Source organism: Callorhinus ursinus, unplaced genomic scaffold (assembly GCF_003265705.2).
Source record: "Callorhinus ursinus isolate GAN/ISIS: 27379988/994484 unplaced genomic scaffold, GSC_fseal_2.0 scaffold14, whole genome shotgun sequence".
Lineage (NCBI taxonomy): Eukaryota > Metazoa > Chordata > Mammalia > Carnivora > Otariidae > Callorhinus > Callorhinus ursinus.
The window spans coordinates 25,529,183-25,545,208 of NW_027397076.1; the positions used below are offsets into that span (position 1 = coordinate 25,529,183).

At 34.4% G+C, this 16,026-nt stretch overlaps 1 protein-coding gene across 23 annotated transcripts in view; it reads left to right on the forward strand.

Annotated features, from left to right (window-relative positions):
• The window catches only part of PPFIA2 (PTPRF interacting protein alpha 2), a 467,388-nt gene that overhangs the window by 282,678 nt on the left and 168,684 nt on the right, over window positions 1-16,026 (forward strand). For 21 of the 23 annotated variants that reach the window (XM_073900584.1, XM_073900585.1, XM_073900588.1 and 18 more), the window contains 3 exons: window positions 1,375-1,476; window positions 9,410-9,574; window positions 15,616-15,690. In XM_073900584.1, the coding sequence (XP_073756685.1) occupies window positions 1,375-1,476; window positions 9,410-9,574; window positions 15,616-15,690 (342 nt within the window). The remainder of the gene's footprint in view (window positions 1-1,374; window positions 1,477-9,409; window positions 9,575-15,615; window positions 15,691-16,026) is intronic. The other 2 variants (XM_073900591.1, XM_025882441.2) reach the window with 1 other exon arrangement.

The following is a 16,026-nucleotide window of genomic DNA, read 5'->3' on the forward strand; positions in this document are numbered from 1 at the left end:
TTGTTTTTCAGAGTCCATCGTCTCTCATGGTTCGTCTCCCCCTACGATTTCCTCCCCTTCATTCTTCCCCTCCTGCTATCTTCTTCTTTTTTTTTTTTTTTTAACATATAATGTATTATTTGTTTCAGAGGTACAGGTCTGTGATTCAAGAGTCTTACACAATTCACAGCACTCACCATAGCACATTAACTTTTGACTATATTTCCCTTTATAGAGGTTAGGTTAACCATAATTGTCTCCCTGATTTTCATCTTTATTTTTCATCTTCTGACAGTGACTTCTCAGCCTGTTTCCCAAATATTTAAATATTTGACAAGCATCAGTTTTATTACTGGGAATCACTTTAAATGATTTAATGATAATCATAATGATAACATGGACCTGTTTACTGTTTTTCAAAATCATTTTAAAATAGTATTTGATTGTAAGTTAGAGTAGCCGAATAATTGAATTTAGTTTCTTGATTTTCTTTTTATGTAATCTTTACTGTGTTGAAACTCTCTGCTTCATGGTAAAAATACCCAGATCATACAATTTCTGATCCTATTTTGGGGAGGCCATTGAAGAATCCTCTAAATTGTCACTTGTCACATGGAGAGAGGATTCTTCCAGAACCCTCAATATTTTTTTCTAACAACATGATCCATTTTCACTTATTGAAAATAAATACTATTGAGCACCCGGTATGTATTAGACATTAAGAGTGTAGCAGTGAAGTCAGACAAAGTCCCAGTTCACATGGAGTTTGTTTCAGAGGGAAAGACTGAACAATGCATAAATTAATAATTTGCAGGATGATGTTATTAACTCTTAGATATTTATTATTTTGTAAGAGGTACATTTGCTTTCTTCATCGTGTTAACATATAAATGAATTTCTTAATCTCTGGATACACATGTAGTAGGATTTTTTGTGGTTGCTTTTGGTAGTGGTTTTGTTTTGTTTTGTGTTTGGTTTTTGATGATTTAGTATACTCAGTCTGAACATTGCTGAATAGGAGTGGAAGTGTAAGATTTTTGGAGTAGTTCACAAAATTAGCCAAATTTAAATCATTCTATATTACTAATATATTATCATACTAATGTTAATTTCAATGTGCTGTATCTGATACATTTTGAAACATCTTATATTCACTCACCGAAGCAGCATATTACAATAAAATGTAAATGTTAAATATCATGGTTTAGCATTTTCTGAACATTGGAATCCAGTTAATTCAATAACAGCAATACATATACATATAGGCCAGTCATTGAAGTCATTATTCCCGTTTTTCACATTCAAGTTTATATTTTGATTTTTTTTTTATTCCTGTGGGAAACATTTTTTTTAATATCTGAAATATGTCTTCAAATATTTTTATTCCCTTTTCAGGAATTTGCTGCTCTGACAAAAGAATTAAATGCCTGTAGGGAGCAACTTCTAGAAAAGGAAGAAGAAATTTCTGAACTTAAAGCTGAAAGAAACAACACAAGAGTAAGTATAAAACCACCTCTGCTTGGAATCAGTTCCATATACAGTTCAGTGCCTTATCTCTTGTATACTCATAAGAATATAAACATTTAAAAACTTGAGGAAGGGGCGCCTGGGTGGCTCAGTCGTTAAGCATCTGCCTTCGGCTCAGGTCATGATCCCAGGGTCCCGGGATCGAGCCCTGCATCGGGCTCCCTGATCCACAGGAAGCCTGCTTCTCCCTCTCCCACTCCCCCTGCTTGTGTTACCTCTCTCACTGTGTCTCTCTCTGTCAAATAAATAAATAAAATCTTTTAATAAATAAATAAAAATAAAATAAAAACTTGAGGAAGACGTTAAGCAGACACCAACTCATAGTCTGTTACTTCAAGTAGCAGAGACTATTCTATAAAACTCAAAACAGGAAGACCAGAAACCTAAATTACAGTCTCAACTTCCAAATCACCGTGTTGCCTCAGAAAATGCTTTTATTCCTTCTGGCCTTTGCTTTCTTTGACTTTAAAAAGAAGGACTGGATTTCGACAGTCTCAGACTTTCAAACTGTTGTACTGGAGTAGGGGGCCAATACTCAGAGGCTGGAGGTGGGCAGAGAAGAGTTTCTCTTCTCTGGAAGAGAAGGCTCAGAGGCTCAGAGGCTGGAGGGGAGTATGAGTTTCCATTATGGGGTGATGTGAGGGAGTGGCTTGGCATTGGTCCTCACCTCGTTAAAATGTAAAAAACCACTGAAGCAGAACTCTCCTAATTAAAAGAGGCATAGCTTTTCTATTTTGGAAGATGATTGAGGAGACTTCTGTTCTGATGTCATGATTTTGATGGACTCTTGTATCTTCTGCTCTTGGAAACCCATGTCTCTTTCAGTCTCATGCCCTGTAAAACTGAAGTCCAGAATTTGATCAAAGGTGCTGTATTTTCTTGTACAGAAGAAATAGTCACTAAATTTCATAAAATATATAAATCACCAGATTACCTATACCTATTACTAGAGAACAGTTTCTCTATTAAAAGAATGTGGAGGAGAAAACACTTTTGTGTGGATATATAGTTCAATTTCAACATGAAGTAGGTGAAAAATATTTTCAGTATTAAAACTCTGGCAGATCAATGCTAAAAAATAAGAAAGTGAGGTATTGTTAATAGTGTATTCATTTGATGCTTGGTCTTAGAGAATAATATAAAAATAATAGCTCCATAAACAGTGAGCTTGTGCCTTTAATGAGGAGTACCATGTATCCATAATGGTTATATGATCAAACTCAATTTATCTCCTTATTCATCAGGGTCTTATTTTTATGGTTAAGAGAATTCACACAGTATACACACAAGATTTGGTTTTCATTGAGACTTTGATGACTGCCTCAAATAGAACATAATGAGGACAGTTTAGATCATGTTCCCAGGTGTCTGATGAATTTTTTCTATTTCTTTCTCTCTGTTGACATTTTTTCCCCACCCTTGTTTTCTAACTTACAATTTTTTCATGCAAATTTAAAGTTTATTTCTGCCATGAGATTTGTTCTGCCCTATTTCACTATTTTCCATTTTAATGCTTTAAGCTACATTCCCTGATGTTGCACAGTACAGCCAAATGTAAAAGTAGGATCAGGAAGCTGAACATGGAAGGAAATGTAAACTTCTTGGTAAACTTTCAACAAATTCTCATATTTAAAATGCACCAGAAATTCTTCCTTTAGCTGTGTGTTTCTCCTTTATACAACTTTTTTTTTTTTTTTTTTTGTCTACAGCCCTTTACTCCTTTCTAATGCCCTATGAGGGACATGTTATAATTATCCCCATTTTACAGATGAGGTAACTGCTCAGAAAAAGGCAGATAACTTGCTGGATATTATGCAGTGAATAAATAGAAGAGAAAAGGGATTTGAAAGCTAGGGCAGTCTAACTCCAAAGCCTGTGCCCTCAGCCATGAGGCCATTAGCACAATTACTCAAGTTAGATCCATGGAGGAGCACCTGGGTGGCTCAGTCGGTTAAGCATCTGACTCTTGATTTTGGCTCCAGTCATGATCTTGGGGTCGTGGGATCAAACTCTGCATGGGCTCCACACTCAGCTGGGAGTTGGCTTGAGATTCTCTCTCTCTTTCTTCCTCTGCCTCTTCTTCCAACTCATGTGTGCTCTCCCTCAAATAAATAAATAAATCTTTTTTTTTTTTTAAGTTAGATCCATGGAAAAACTCCCAAGATTTACAACAGCTTAGAGAAGACTTTGCCGTAAGAGTACACCACTGCAGTATGGAGTGTATCATTCCTTCCTGATTATGACTAATTTCAGAGAACTCGGAGATTTGGCAGGAGCATCCATACAGTCTTCATCATATTACACTCTGTCAGGCCCAGAAGGACCTGTGGCTCTTGTACCTGCAGAGGAACCTTGGGGGTAGAGGCAGTAAGGCAAGCTCTACTTGCAATACCTCTTCAGGGGTCAAAGTGAGAAAAATACAAATATTAAATTCCATTAGGGTAACAAAAATTGAAGCCATTGATTTTAAACATGAATAATAGTTACTCTGAAAGCATGAGTAAAGCTGGAAAACATTTTTTCCACCCTCCTTAAAGCAGTGGTATGAGGATTTTTGTTGTTGATTAGGGAAAATAGGGAAATGGATCTAGGAAAACTTTGTGCAAAGTATCAATTATATAACAACTTCCTAAATTACATAACCACCTGTTCCCCTCCCCACCACCCAAAAAATATCCAGGGCTAAAAATCAGCCATATCTTCTTCATGATTCCAGAGTCCCAGGATTGAGCCCCGCATTGGGCACCCTGCTCAGTCAGGAGTCTGCTTTTCCCTTTGACCCTCCCCCTTCTCATGCTCTCTCTCTCACTCAGATAAATAAATAAAATCTAAAAAAAAAGCTTTATAGCAGCAGCCAAGGTTATGTTGAATTCAAATCTAATAAGAAGTTGTATAATATTAGAAATTTAGTTCAAAAATCTCCAATGATGCAGTATGTACGTATGCATATATACTATGATATGTTTATAGATATACAGGCTGTGGTCATTTAAAATGAATCCCAACATAGGATTAGTGGTCATTTACGTAGTCTTTGCAATCCTGTGAGTACACCAAAAAGAGTGCCTTCTGCAATATTTATTAAATATTAGATAAAAGTGCAGCTCCTAGCAAAGGTATACAATTTGTAGCTTGTTAGTGTTATCTTTGTGAGTTCCTCTTCATTTTTCATTTATTTTAATTTATAAGCTTAGAAGTCATGGATACGTGCTAGTTTTGAACATTTTGGCCCACATTCTCCAGGCTAGATAACTTATATTTATCTTACTTCAATTCAATATGTGAGTATTAAGCAGATATTCTATAGAATATTTTCCTAAGTATTGAGGAGTACTGAGGATAAGTTAAATTGTTAAGCCCCTAAGAAGTCTGTTTTATATTAATAAGAACACATTATTTGGTTTTATTATATCCTAATTGCATAAAACAGTACAGCTTAACTGTTTGAATCAAGAAGACATTAATTAAGAAATGTAAGAAGTCTCCAAACCTAGCTTCCATGCACAATGTCTAGGACCATATTTCTTAGCTTTGGTGAGTTTTCCTTACATTCCTAGTCCCAGAAACATGCAGCCTTTACTACCTGTGCTGACAAAATGGACCCCCATGCCTAGCATGGCTCCTCATTTGGCTCCCTTCAGAATCTGTCCTGTGTGGGTGGCTCTGGTTGGCTGACTCTTAAGTCACTTGTCTGCCACCTGGTGGTTAAACATGCCTGCAAAGTGTTTTTTGTTTCCAATATTGGGAAGATGACGTTCAGCATTCAGGTAATTATCAAAGATGGAGGGTATGTACAAAAGATTTTGGGCAACCACAAATACCAAGTCTCCATGATAAACTAACTTTTATTATACTCTTTTTCATATTAAAGCTCTATACAGCAGCAGTACTAACATGTAACTACCCAACAATACAACTATACCTCTTAGACAAAAACAAAATCACCTTTTCTCAAAAAAGAAGGTGCATGCATCCAGCCACAGGACCAGGGTTCTTCCATATGTACCTTCTTGCTCTTATTAAATCTCAGTCATATCTTAATATTCTGTAATGTATGGACTACTTTAAAAGTTAATCAGAATCAAATACCCAGTATACAAGAGTAAAAGGGGAAAATAATTTAATATACATTATGTATATGATATAACAAAAAAAATAAAATCCTCTCTTCTCCAAGTGATCAATAAGTCTTATTGGTAATTATAAATTCCAATTCTAAACCTTCATTCCTGGACCTCTATATATGGACCAATATATTCATCACTAACTCTAAATATATACTAATTTCAGGATGATAGCACCCCAACCTAGCCATGTGTTATCTCCAAGCAATAATTAAGATAGACTCTTCCTTGGGCCATTTAACCGTTTTATAGGATCACCTGCTTCTGAATGATGTGATAGCATGGTGAAACCAGGGCTGGGAACATCAGTCAATTGCATTACTCCTTTCACTATAAAATGAGTGTTTTTTTTTTCTTCTTTCGGTCAGATGTAATGTTGTATATGATAATAAGACTGTAAGCAGGGGACGCCTGGATGGCTCAGTCGTTAAGTGTCTGCCTTCAGCTCAGGTCATGATCCCAGGGTCCTGGGATCGAGACCCCCATCGGGCTCCCTGCTCAGTGGGAAGCCTGCTTCTCCCTCTCCCACTCCCCCTGCTTGTGTTCCCCCTCTCGCTATGTCTCTCTCTGTCAAATAAATAAATAAAATCTTTAAAAAAAAAAGACTGTAAGCAAAAATCTGATAAGATAGTATTGCTAGTAGAAGCAGAGCCATTAGAGAAGGCAAATCCATATCCAGAAAACATTTATTACATTAAGAAAAGGCAGCCGCCCCCTCCTTGATGGAAGGGATTTAATGTAATCTACTTGCTTCAAGGTAACTAGCTGGTCTCTAGGTATACTATATCATGAAATGGGTTCAAAATTGATGGCTACAGCTAATCACTTGGCCATTCAGCTGTGATGGTAACCCTATCAACCTTAATGGTGAGAAGCCCATTTTGCAAGGTCAATGAGTAACTTCTCTCCCTGAAACCATGGGCACTTTTTCTGCCCACTGAGCAAATGTGGTGGTGGCCAGAGAAATAGGCTAATATCCAAAAGGTGAATCATTTTTGTCTATGAGATTATCAAAAACCTCTACAACAGTGGGTACCAAAGAATTAGTCCTAGTTCAGAGATAATATCCAAGAAATTTGGTGTTCTTTTTTCCTCAGTACTGTTGACATGGTATAATGGTTATAGATGCTTTTAGAGAAGATCTTCTGATTAGCTATTGCTTCATAACAAACCACCCCAAAATTTAATGTCACAAACAACATTTTACTGTACTCACAGATTCCATGAGTCAGGGATACAGAAAGGGCATAACATTTGCGCTCCCAACACTGATGACTAGTGACACTGATGTGCTGGTAAATGATTTTTTTACCAGGAAAAAAAAAATACTAATCTATATAGTGTTTGGAATTCCCATGGTGTAAATACTCCCACTGTAGCTGATTTCAAGCTACCAACATGATGTCACTGAATGCAGAGGTGGGAAACGATGCAAGATTGGCAAACAGTCTATAGTATTTCTACCATTCAAATACAATAGAAGTAAACAACCCAAGGAGCATGGGATATTTAGGAACTTTACTAAAAACTTGGAATTTGGGGCGCCTGGGTGGCTCAGTCGTTAAGCATCTACCTTCGGCTCAGGTCCTGGGATCGAGCCCTGCATCGGGCTCCCTGCTCCGCGGGGAACCTGCTTCTCCCTCTCCCTCTGCCACTCCCCCTGCTTGTGTTCCCTCTCTCACTGTGTGTCTCTCTGTCAAATAAATAAATAAAACCTAAAAAAAAAAAAAAACCTTGGAATTTAGTAATATAATTAGGAAGTAATACATTCTGAGTGTTTATTATCTTTAAAAATATTTTTATTTAATTATAAGCTTGCATGATTTAAGCTTTAACAATTACTGTGTCTTAACCACTGGCTCACAGAAATCCTGAGAATTAACGGTCCACTCTAGCAAGCTGGTATGAGCCAGCTTTAGCACACCATTTGCAGGGGAGAACGAGAATATCTGGACTCTGAAAGGTCTACTGGGAGCAAACTGTTTCACATAGGTTATGGGGCTTTGTATGAACTTAACCCTGCTTATCTGGTGTTGATCTTTCTTTGACAAACTTTGCTCTGACCATACCAGCCTCCTTCGGTTTCCTTAGAAGCCAAGCCTTTGCCTGTGCTGTACCCTCTGCCTGGAGTCCTTCATCTGGCCCCTCATCTGGCCAGCTCTTTCTCATTCTTTAAGTCTCAATTTAAACATCACCCTCTCACAAAGGAGATCTCTCCTCTTTTCAGCTCCCATAATTCTATTTCAGGGTTAAGTTCACACAAAATCCCATAGCCTGTGTAAAACAGCTTGGATTTAACCAATGCATGCATATATCTGTAGAAGTCAAGAGAGTAGAACACCAGGAATATAATCAGATTGATAAATAAAAGGAAAGCTCTTTGAAAATACTGTGTCATCATCATACTGAAGAACTATTAATATTATTTTGACCCTTAAATGTGATCCCTACCTGCTGATCTATATACATTTCGGATTTCAGATGTTTGTCTTCTTTTGTACCAATGCATGGCAAAGTTTTCTGACACTTTGAACCATAATTAGTGATGGTGAATGGAAAGAAATTCATTTATTAAGGACTAAGAAAGGTGACACTAATATGTGACACTGAATCTAACAACTGTGAAAACCAAGAATTTCCCCTACTTTAGGAAATGTAAGCTTTAGGAAAAAGCCTGCAATTTTTTTTCCTTTCCTTCTTTCCATCCCAGTATCTTATATCTGCTTTTCCCTTTTTTGTTTGAGTAATTTCTGCCTTATTTTACATAGACACCATTTGTTAGCCTATGCTTTTCACTATCCTTCTGAAAATCTCTCCTACAAAACTTCCTGCTCATGTCTTGTTTTTCCCTGGCAAAATCTCAATAACTGAGAAGTTAAACCAGCAGGTTTTTTTTTTTTTAATGTATCTTTGTTTTTAGAGGCAGAACTCCCTTTATTAAACGAAACGAAGGTGAAGCCCCAATTCACAAAACATTGAAACGTAAAATTTCTTTGGGAAATGTTAGAACAGACTGAAACACTGTTCACTGGACTTTCTCCAGACTCTGTCATGGCTCCAGAGGCTATTCTGGGTGAATGTAGGTTCTAGAATAGACAGTTTGAAAAGCATGCACTTTAACCTCCTTTCCCCTAGTGATTATTGCAAATCTCGGTTACTGTATGCCAGTTGGTTGCATATATTTTTTCTATTATTTCTATTTCTATTAAGAATTAATTGTAAATAAAATCATTATTTTCCCTATAATCTTTAGAGCAACATGTGATTATAACTATCACTCTAATCACTACATAAATATGATTATCGCTATAATCACATTCAAAGCAACCTGATTATGTTATGCTCATTACCTTCATTGCAACACCAAATGTAAATTAAATTGGTTTTGACTTTTAATACTTTTTTCTTAACACAATCATTATTGTGTTAAGAATTGTACCATGTTCTTTAATAATTATTCTATTTGATCATGCCTATTTTGTGTTCTGTTTCTACTGAATTCATGCTGAAATTATTAAATTGTTTAAAAGAATGCATAAGAATTTACATGATATTTCTTAAATGAGCAATTTGTTATATACTAGAAATGGGACTTACTTTAATGTAATTTAGGAACCCTGGTTTAGACTTCTTTGCTGCTACCTGTGATAAAATCTGAGGCTATCATTCGATTCTATGCAAACCTACAATCTTTTATAGTAGTAGTCATGAGTATTAGTAACTTGTGTTCATAAGATAATTACATTTAGGATAATTGCATTTTCTGTTAAACCCAATAGCTGTTACTGGAGCACTTGGAATGCCTGGTGTCCCGACATGAAAGGTCACTAAGAATGACAGTGGTGAAACGGCAAGCCCAGTCCCCCTCAGGAGTCTCCAGTGAGGTTGAGGTTCTCAAGGCACTGAAATCTTTGTTTGAGCACCACAAGGCCTTGGATGAAAAGGTATAGTATTGATAAAGGATTCCTACAATTGTATGTGTTAATTATACCTCAATCAAGCTGAAATGTAAAAAAAATAAAATGAAATAAACTTTTATCTACTAATTTTAAAAAAAGTTTTAGTACTGACAAAAGCTTTCAAAGCTTAACAGTGCTTTTGTCATCAGCATCAAACTCCTTGTCTTCATCTAATGACTCAGCTGACTCCTGATGTAAATCAGTACAGAGAAACACATTTGGATTATAGGAATATCATTTTTTTTAAAATGCAACTGAATTATTATTGTGTGTATATGGGTAATACTCATAACCATGTTGTTTTTATTGCCACTGAACCTATGGCTTATCAAATTATACTTGTCTTGTGTTGCATTATGGTCCTAGTCCAGATGGCTATTTTGAAATTTAATATTGTCATTCAGTCTCCCTCTCTCTTCCTCTCTCTTTCTCTTCTCCCAGCCCCTCTTTGAAGTGCAATGTCTATAGATGGCAACACAGGAGACTGCTAACTGACAACATATCTTGAGGTGTAAATTAGATGTACTCTAACCTTTGGAGATTTATATTAGAAGCATACATTTTTTTTAGATCTCTAATATCTAGTATCTTCTGAATATACATTTTGAAGAGTCTCCACATCTAACAGCATAAGGTGTTAGTGGAAAAAACTGCCTTAGGTCTTTTTAGAAGTAGCAATAAGCTTCTCTTAGCTGTTACTCAAATAACTTTTACTGACATAAATAAGCCAATATGATGATAATATCCTTTGGAGATTAGTAAGGCTTATGACATGATTTTAATTTTGTGAAATGTTAAAGAATTAACTTTTTAAAATCAATAAAGCTTTAAGATTTTGTAGAGTAGGAATTGGGGCACTTCATTAGAAAGTACCTGAGAAGTTCTGAGTATTAAAATCCAAATAAGGGATTATTACCCAGTTATATCTAGGTTTTGAGCATGCAGACACTTGTGCTCTAGTTAATATTTATGTACATAGATACTTTTATCATTGGTCTTTCAGATGTTCTTAGAGCGGGGGATTATGTGAAGTTTGTGCAAAAGGATAACTATAATTCTGTCTTCTAGATTATTAAGAAATTATAGTTTATTTTTCATTTTAGCTGTGAGAGGCAAATAATTTTGAATAAAACAGAAATTGATATTATTTAAAGATCCATGATAAATGTAATATCAAATAATCATATTTAATGTTTAGTTTCATATTCCCTTTCTTATTACAAAAGTACATTGTTAAGAATTTGGAAGACTATATTTATGGAATATCTATTATATGTAGGACAGATATTTGGCCACACAAAAATAGACAAGACATTCTCCTTACAACTGAAGAGATCATAGCACTAGAGATTCATGTCAATAATAGGTAATGTTAAAAAAACAATATGTACAATGCAGTATGAAATAACAGAAAAAGTTGTGACTAATTCTACTTGAGAAAGTGATGAAAAATTCAAGAATATCTTCACAGAGAGGACATGTTGTCTGAATATTAGAGAATGTGTAGGAGTTTTAAAAGCAGAGTCATAAAGATACTCTGCACACCAAGATCAATATGTAAGATAACCCAAAGATGTAGGAAGAGCGTGGCCCGTCCAGAGAAAGTGTAATGGTTTGGAATGCCTTGAATGAAAGTGCTTGAGAATGCATGATTTTAGATGTTCCCTGTAATCATTCCCACATCACTTGAGGGATGCTGTTATGAAAGAATGGATGTAAGGCAATAAAGAATATTGAAGACAAATAACCTGGTGGGTTTGAGTACATTTAAGAAGAAAATAGTTGTACAACTTAAAATTTAGAAATAATTTACTATGTAGATGTTCAGTGAGCTTAGCATAACTAAATGAAGCATTTATACCATGGCCCTAGGAGCTATAATAGTCTTTACTAACTCACCGGAAGTGCCATGGACATTGATGAATCCAGGGGCCACTGAACTGATTATCAGCTAAGTATTGCTGACAGTCTAAAGGAAAAGTGTTATGAGCTTGGATTCTGGAGTTGGACAGATACGGACAAGTGACTTAACTTCTCTATGCATCTGTTTCCTCTTATTTTGAATGAAGAGAGTCACAGTACGTACCTCATAGAATTGTCATGAGGATTAATGGGATCTGACATGCAAAACTCTTAGCCAGGACTTAGCATATGGCCAATGCTCATTAAATGTTAATGAATATTACTATTAATATGTAAATTTCAGTATTTGATAAAACTTTCGAGCTAAGTAAAGATATTGGTGTCACTGTTGATCCACACGCTTGTTTTAAATAGCCTTTTATTTAGTTATTGAGGGATTAATCTGTGCCTTCATAGACAATTTCCCTAAGAATAGCTCACAGCTACTCAAAAGGATAGGGAGGGTGGAGACACAAACTACAACATCCTAATTTAAGTAGTATGGATATTATGTTATAATATATAGAGATGATCAGAAGAAGATGCAATTAACCATGTCTTGAGGACAAGACACTACCAACTTTACCACAGAAGGTAAAGTTACACATGAGGAACTAAATAAAGTATAAAAAAGTGAAGATAGCTGTGAACAATTACAATGACTGGCAGTCTTCATTATTAATGTCCTTATTTATATATCCACTGAGTTGTAGGATCAGATTTTCACAATTAGCTAAGACCAACAGTAATTTTGACATCACTCTCCAATATGTTTACCAATTTCATGGGCTGGAGGAAATGAGAGATATACATGTGTTTTGCAATCATTCAGACATCATTGACTGTTTTTTTTTTCTTTAAAAGACATATTGGCTATGCCTGGGGAATATAAGCAAAAAAAACAGTAAATATGTATGCACTCCTCATATATTTCTGTGATCTGCTATCACAGTGCCAAAACTGGATTTGAACTTTTGGTCTAAGATTTCTTTATAATGTTTTCTGTTATAAGAATGGTAGTTCCAAAATGAAACCCTGCCATACCTTACTTTTAATTTGGAATGTATGCTTCTTCCACCAGAGTTCCTCTTTATCCCGAGACACATTTGTTATTTTTAGGGACTTATTTTATTTTAAATCCTCAGGGATTTAAAATGTAAGTAGCCTTAAAACATCTTTTGGGAAAGAAATTCTTGAGTTATTTTGAAGAAATGTGCCATTATGAAGAAAATAGATGTAACAGATGAAATTAGAAATAAAAAATTCTAGGTGTACATAAATATTTTGGAGTTTACACAATAGCTCCATAAATAAACAACTGATATATATGAACTTAAAGACTACACAGACGGTGGATTAATTGAATGTGGTTAAATAGTAAAAAATCAGAAAAGGTTAAGTAGAGAGCTAAGGCTATCAACTGTGCACTTACATTTAGGAAAAAAAATTAAAATTATAATTTGTCATGGCGTATCAATCATGTCTAGATGGTTCCACAAGAACACCAAATCTAACAAGGAAAATAAAGATAATTATGGCATTCTGCTGGTGCTGTCCTTAACAGAGCAAAGCAAAAAGCTAAAAGGCTTGTCAAAGATAATTTTTTTTCCTGTTAATGCAGTTTTAGCTATGTAGACAAGGTAAGATGTTAAGATTCTTTATACCCTGGAAAAGTTACTCCTTTGGATCTTACTTTTTTTTTTCTTATCAGTTTAGCAGAGATTAGTGCAAGATGAATTAAATACAGAGAATAATTTATCCTCATATAAATATGACTAAAGAATTCATATCATACTACATTGATAATTACAGCACCAATTTTTACATTTACAGCTAATTCAAAATATATTCAGAAATTGTTTTTATTTTCTCATAAAGACAGCTTTGGATTCATTACTCTGTGGGTAATAGGATCTTAAGCTGTAGATACCATTCTAAATTTATGGAGGGTGATTCTATTTTCAAATTGTTTTATAAGCTTAATGATTTTTACTTCTTGGAGGCTCAATATAATGAGAATAAAAAACGCTTAACTTGTAAATAGAAACCAGTTTAGAACATTTTCTGTGATTATTAGTTTAGCAAAGAAAGTCAGGAAGATATTTTAACCTACAAGATAGCCTGGTTTCAGCCATACTTTATATGATTTGAAGGACTCTTTTAGAAACATTCCAATGTGTCAGTATATCTTAAAATAGGACACCTTCACCTCTTCACAGCAATCTAAATGTGATCTGATCAGTGTTGCATATAGTGAGATCGTTAAGTCACATTTAGACTGTTTCATATTGCTGTTCTCATCCACCAGGATCCTTAGACCTTTCTCCCTCAGAACACCCATATTTTATAGTTGGTATTTTAGGAAGTGGGCATAAAACTTTACAATCATCCCTATTAAATATCAACCACATCTAGTAAGATTTTTGTTGATATCTGCTTTCCATATATCAGCAATCCTCCTTATTTTCAGCCTTCAGGATATTTGCTTCTTTTGCATCTATCCAAGCTGCTCATAAAAAGGTATTCCCCAGGTCAAATCATCAAAGATTCCCTTTCAAGTAGCTCTTGTTCAGTTATTAATCAGCACTAATTTTATGCATTTTAATGAACAATTATTTGTCTAACAGCACTGGTACCTGGAAGTCCATCTAGCATGCCTAAATATCAGGAAAGGTTCTAATTATCTTTGAAATCAAATATCAATTTATGTATATATTACTAATTTTCAGAGAATTTCAGCATAATTAAGTAAAAATAATATTAAGCTACTCTCAGATCATTATTCTTTCTCACTCAAGATGTATTTCAGGAGTTAAGTGCACCCAGCCACCTGAATATGTATGTATCAGTTATCATTATACAGCACAAAAATATGGTTGAGATTTTTAAAAATTTCTAATTAGATTCTAGATTAAGAAGATATTAGTGTTTTTTGTCTGTTTACTAATTGGAAAATAATGTTATAATTCAACATTAAAATTGTTAGGTAGTTTTTAAAATATAGTTTATATATTTAACCTATATTATGTATTAATAATTAATTTATTAAACTATATTACTTAACCTATATATTATGTTCTCAGTTAAATCTTATTTTTTTAAAAAAAGGAAAATGTGATTCATTAAACTGTACTATCAATGAATTAATAAAATTAGTTTATAAAAGTATAATTATATATTAAAATACATGTTAACTTCACAAATACTCTAACATTGCCATGCAAAAAAAAATGTATGTTAACTCATAATCAGAAATTCACCATGAATTGCATCTCAAGTTGAAGCTATAAATTTTGTTGATTATTTTCTAAGGAGAATTAAGCCGCTGTAGACATTCATTTTAATTCAGGCAAATCTCTTTCTCTGAATTTCTTAAATTTTTTACATAATAAAAAATACCTTTTTAAATATATGTAATTTAGAGCATATCTAAAGATCTGAACATATAATAACTAAATCAATTTTAGAAGTTCTAAGAAAGCAAGAATTAAAAAACTACTTTGAGTTTCATGTATGAAACATTTGCAAATCACAATTATCTTCAAACTAAATGTGCAGAGTCTTTGGTTCTATAGAATGTATTGGCTTAACCTTTGGTATCTGGAAGCAAGTTAGGAATTCCAGAGTAATCAAGTACTTGCCAATCCCTCAGTAACAATATAGACTTCTAATTAATATAAAATGTATGTGCAATGGACACATTTTTCAGGTTCTAAGAATCCTTTATGAAGTTATTCATACCAAATGAAGCTCATGTATTATTTTTTTTAAAGTAGAAAATTTTTTACCTATGTCATACTTAATCAGTGAGTCTGTTTTTCAGATGAATTCATAATATACTTTTGAACTTTGCCTCCACTTACTTAAGATCAAGCAGGTCTATCTCCAACCCCATTGGAAATTCTTTCATTGGAACACTAAAATGACTTGCTTATAAGGAAATCCCTTGATATAGTGATGCTATAAGGTGACAATGTATTCATAGTATTTATGAGCACTGAGGGCTATAAAGACTTCAATAATTTGCCAAATGTGACTGTCTCTGATAATGGTATTGATGGCTTCAGCACAGTTTAACATGTATGGGATGTACATTACTGCACATATTTTGGTTTTTCTTCTAGGTAAGGGAGCGACTGAGGGTTTCTTTAGAAAGAGTCTCTGCACTGGAAGAAGAACTAGCTGCTGCTAATCAGGAGGTAACATACCAAACTTTCTCCTCTTTTGAGGTGCAATATCACTAACATTATAGCCCTTGTGTTTCACGTCACTTTTATTAAAACTGTCACAAAAAATAAATTACATTCTGTATATGCCACTGAACAAGGTCTGTTGAAACTAGTTGCCAGAGTCATATTTTCTGATTTCTGGTGATTCAGATCTGTCACTAAGAGATGAAAAGAAAATTACCAAGAACTAGCAACAAAGGGGCTTAGAAAGACTGCAGTCAGAATACCAGTCCTTTTAAAAAGTAAAACACAGCTCCAAAATTGGAAAACATGTCAAATATCTGTTAAACTTAGAAAATGTCACAA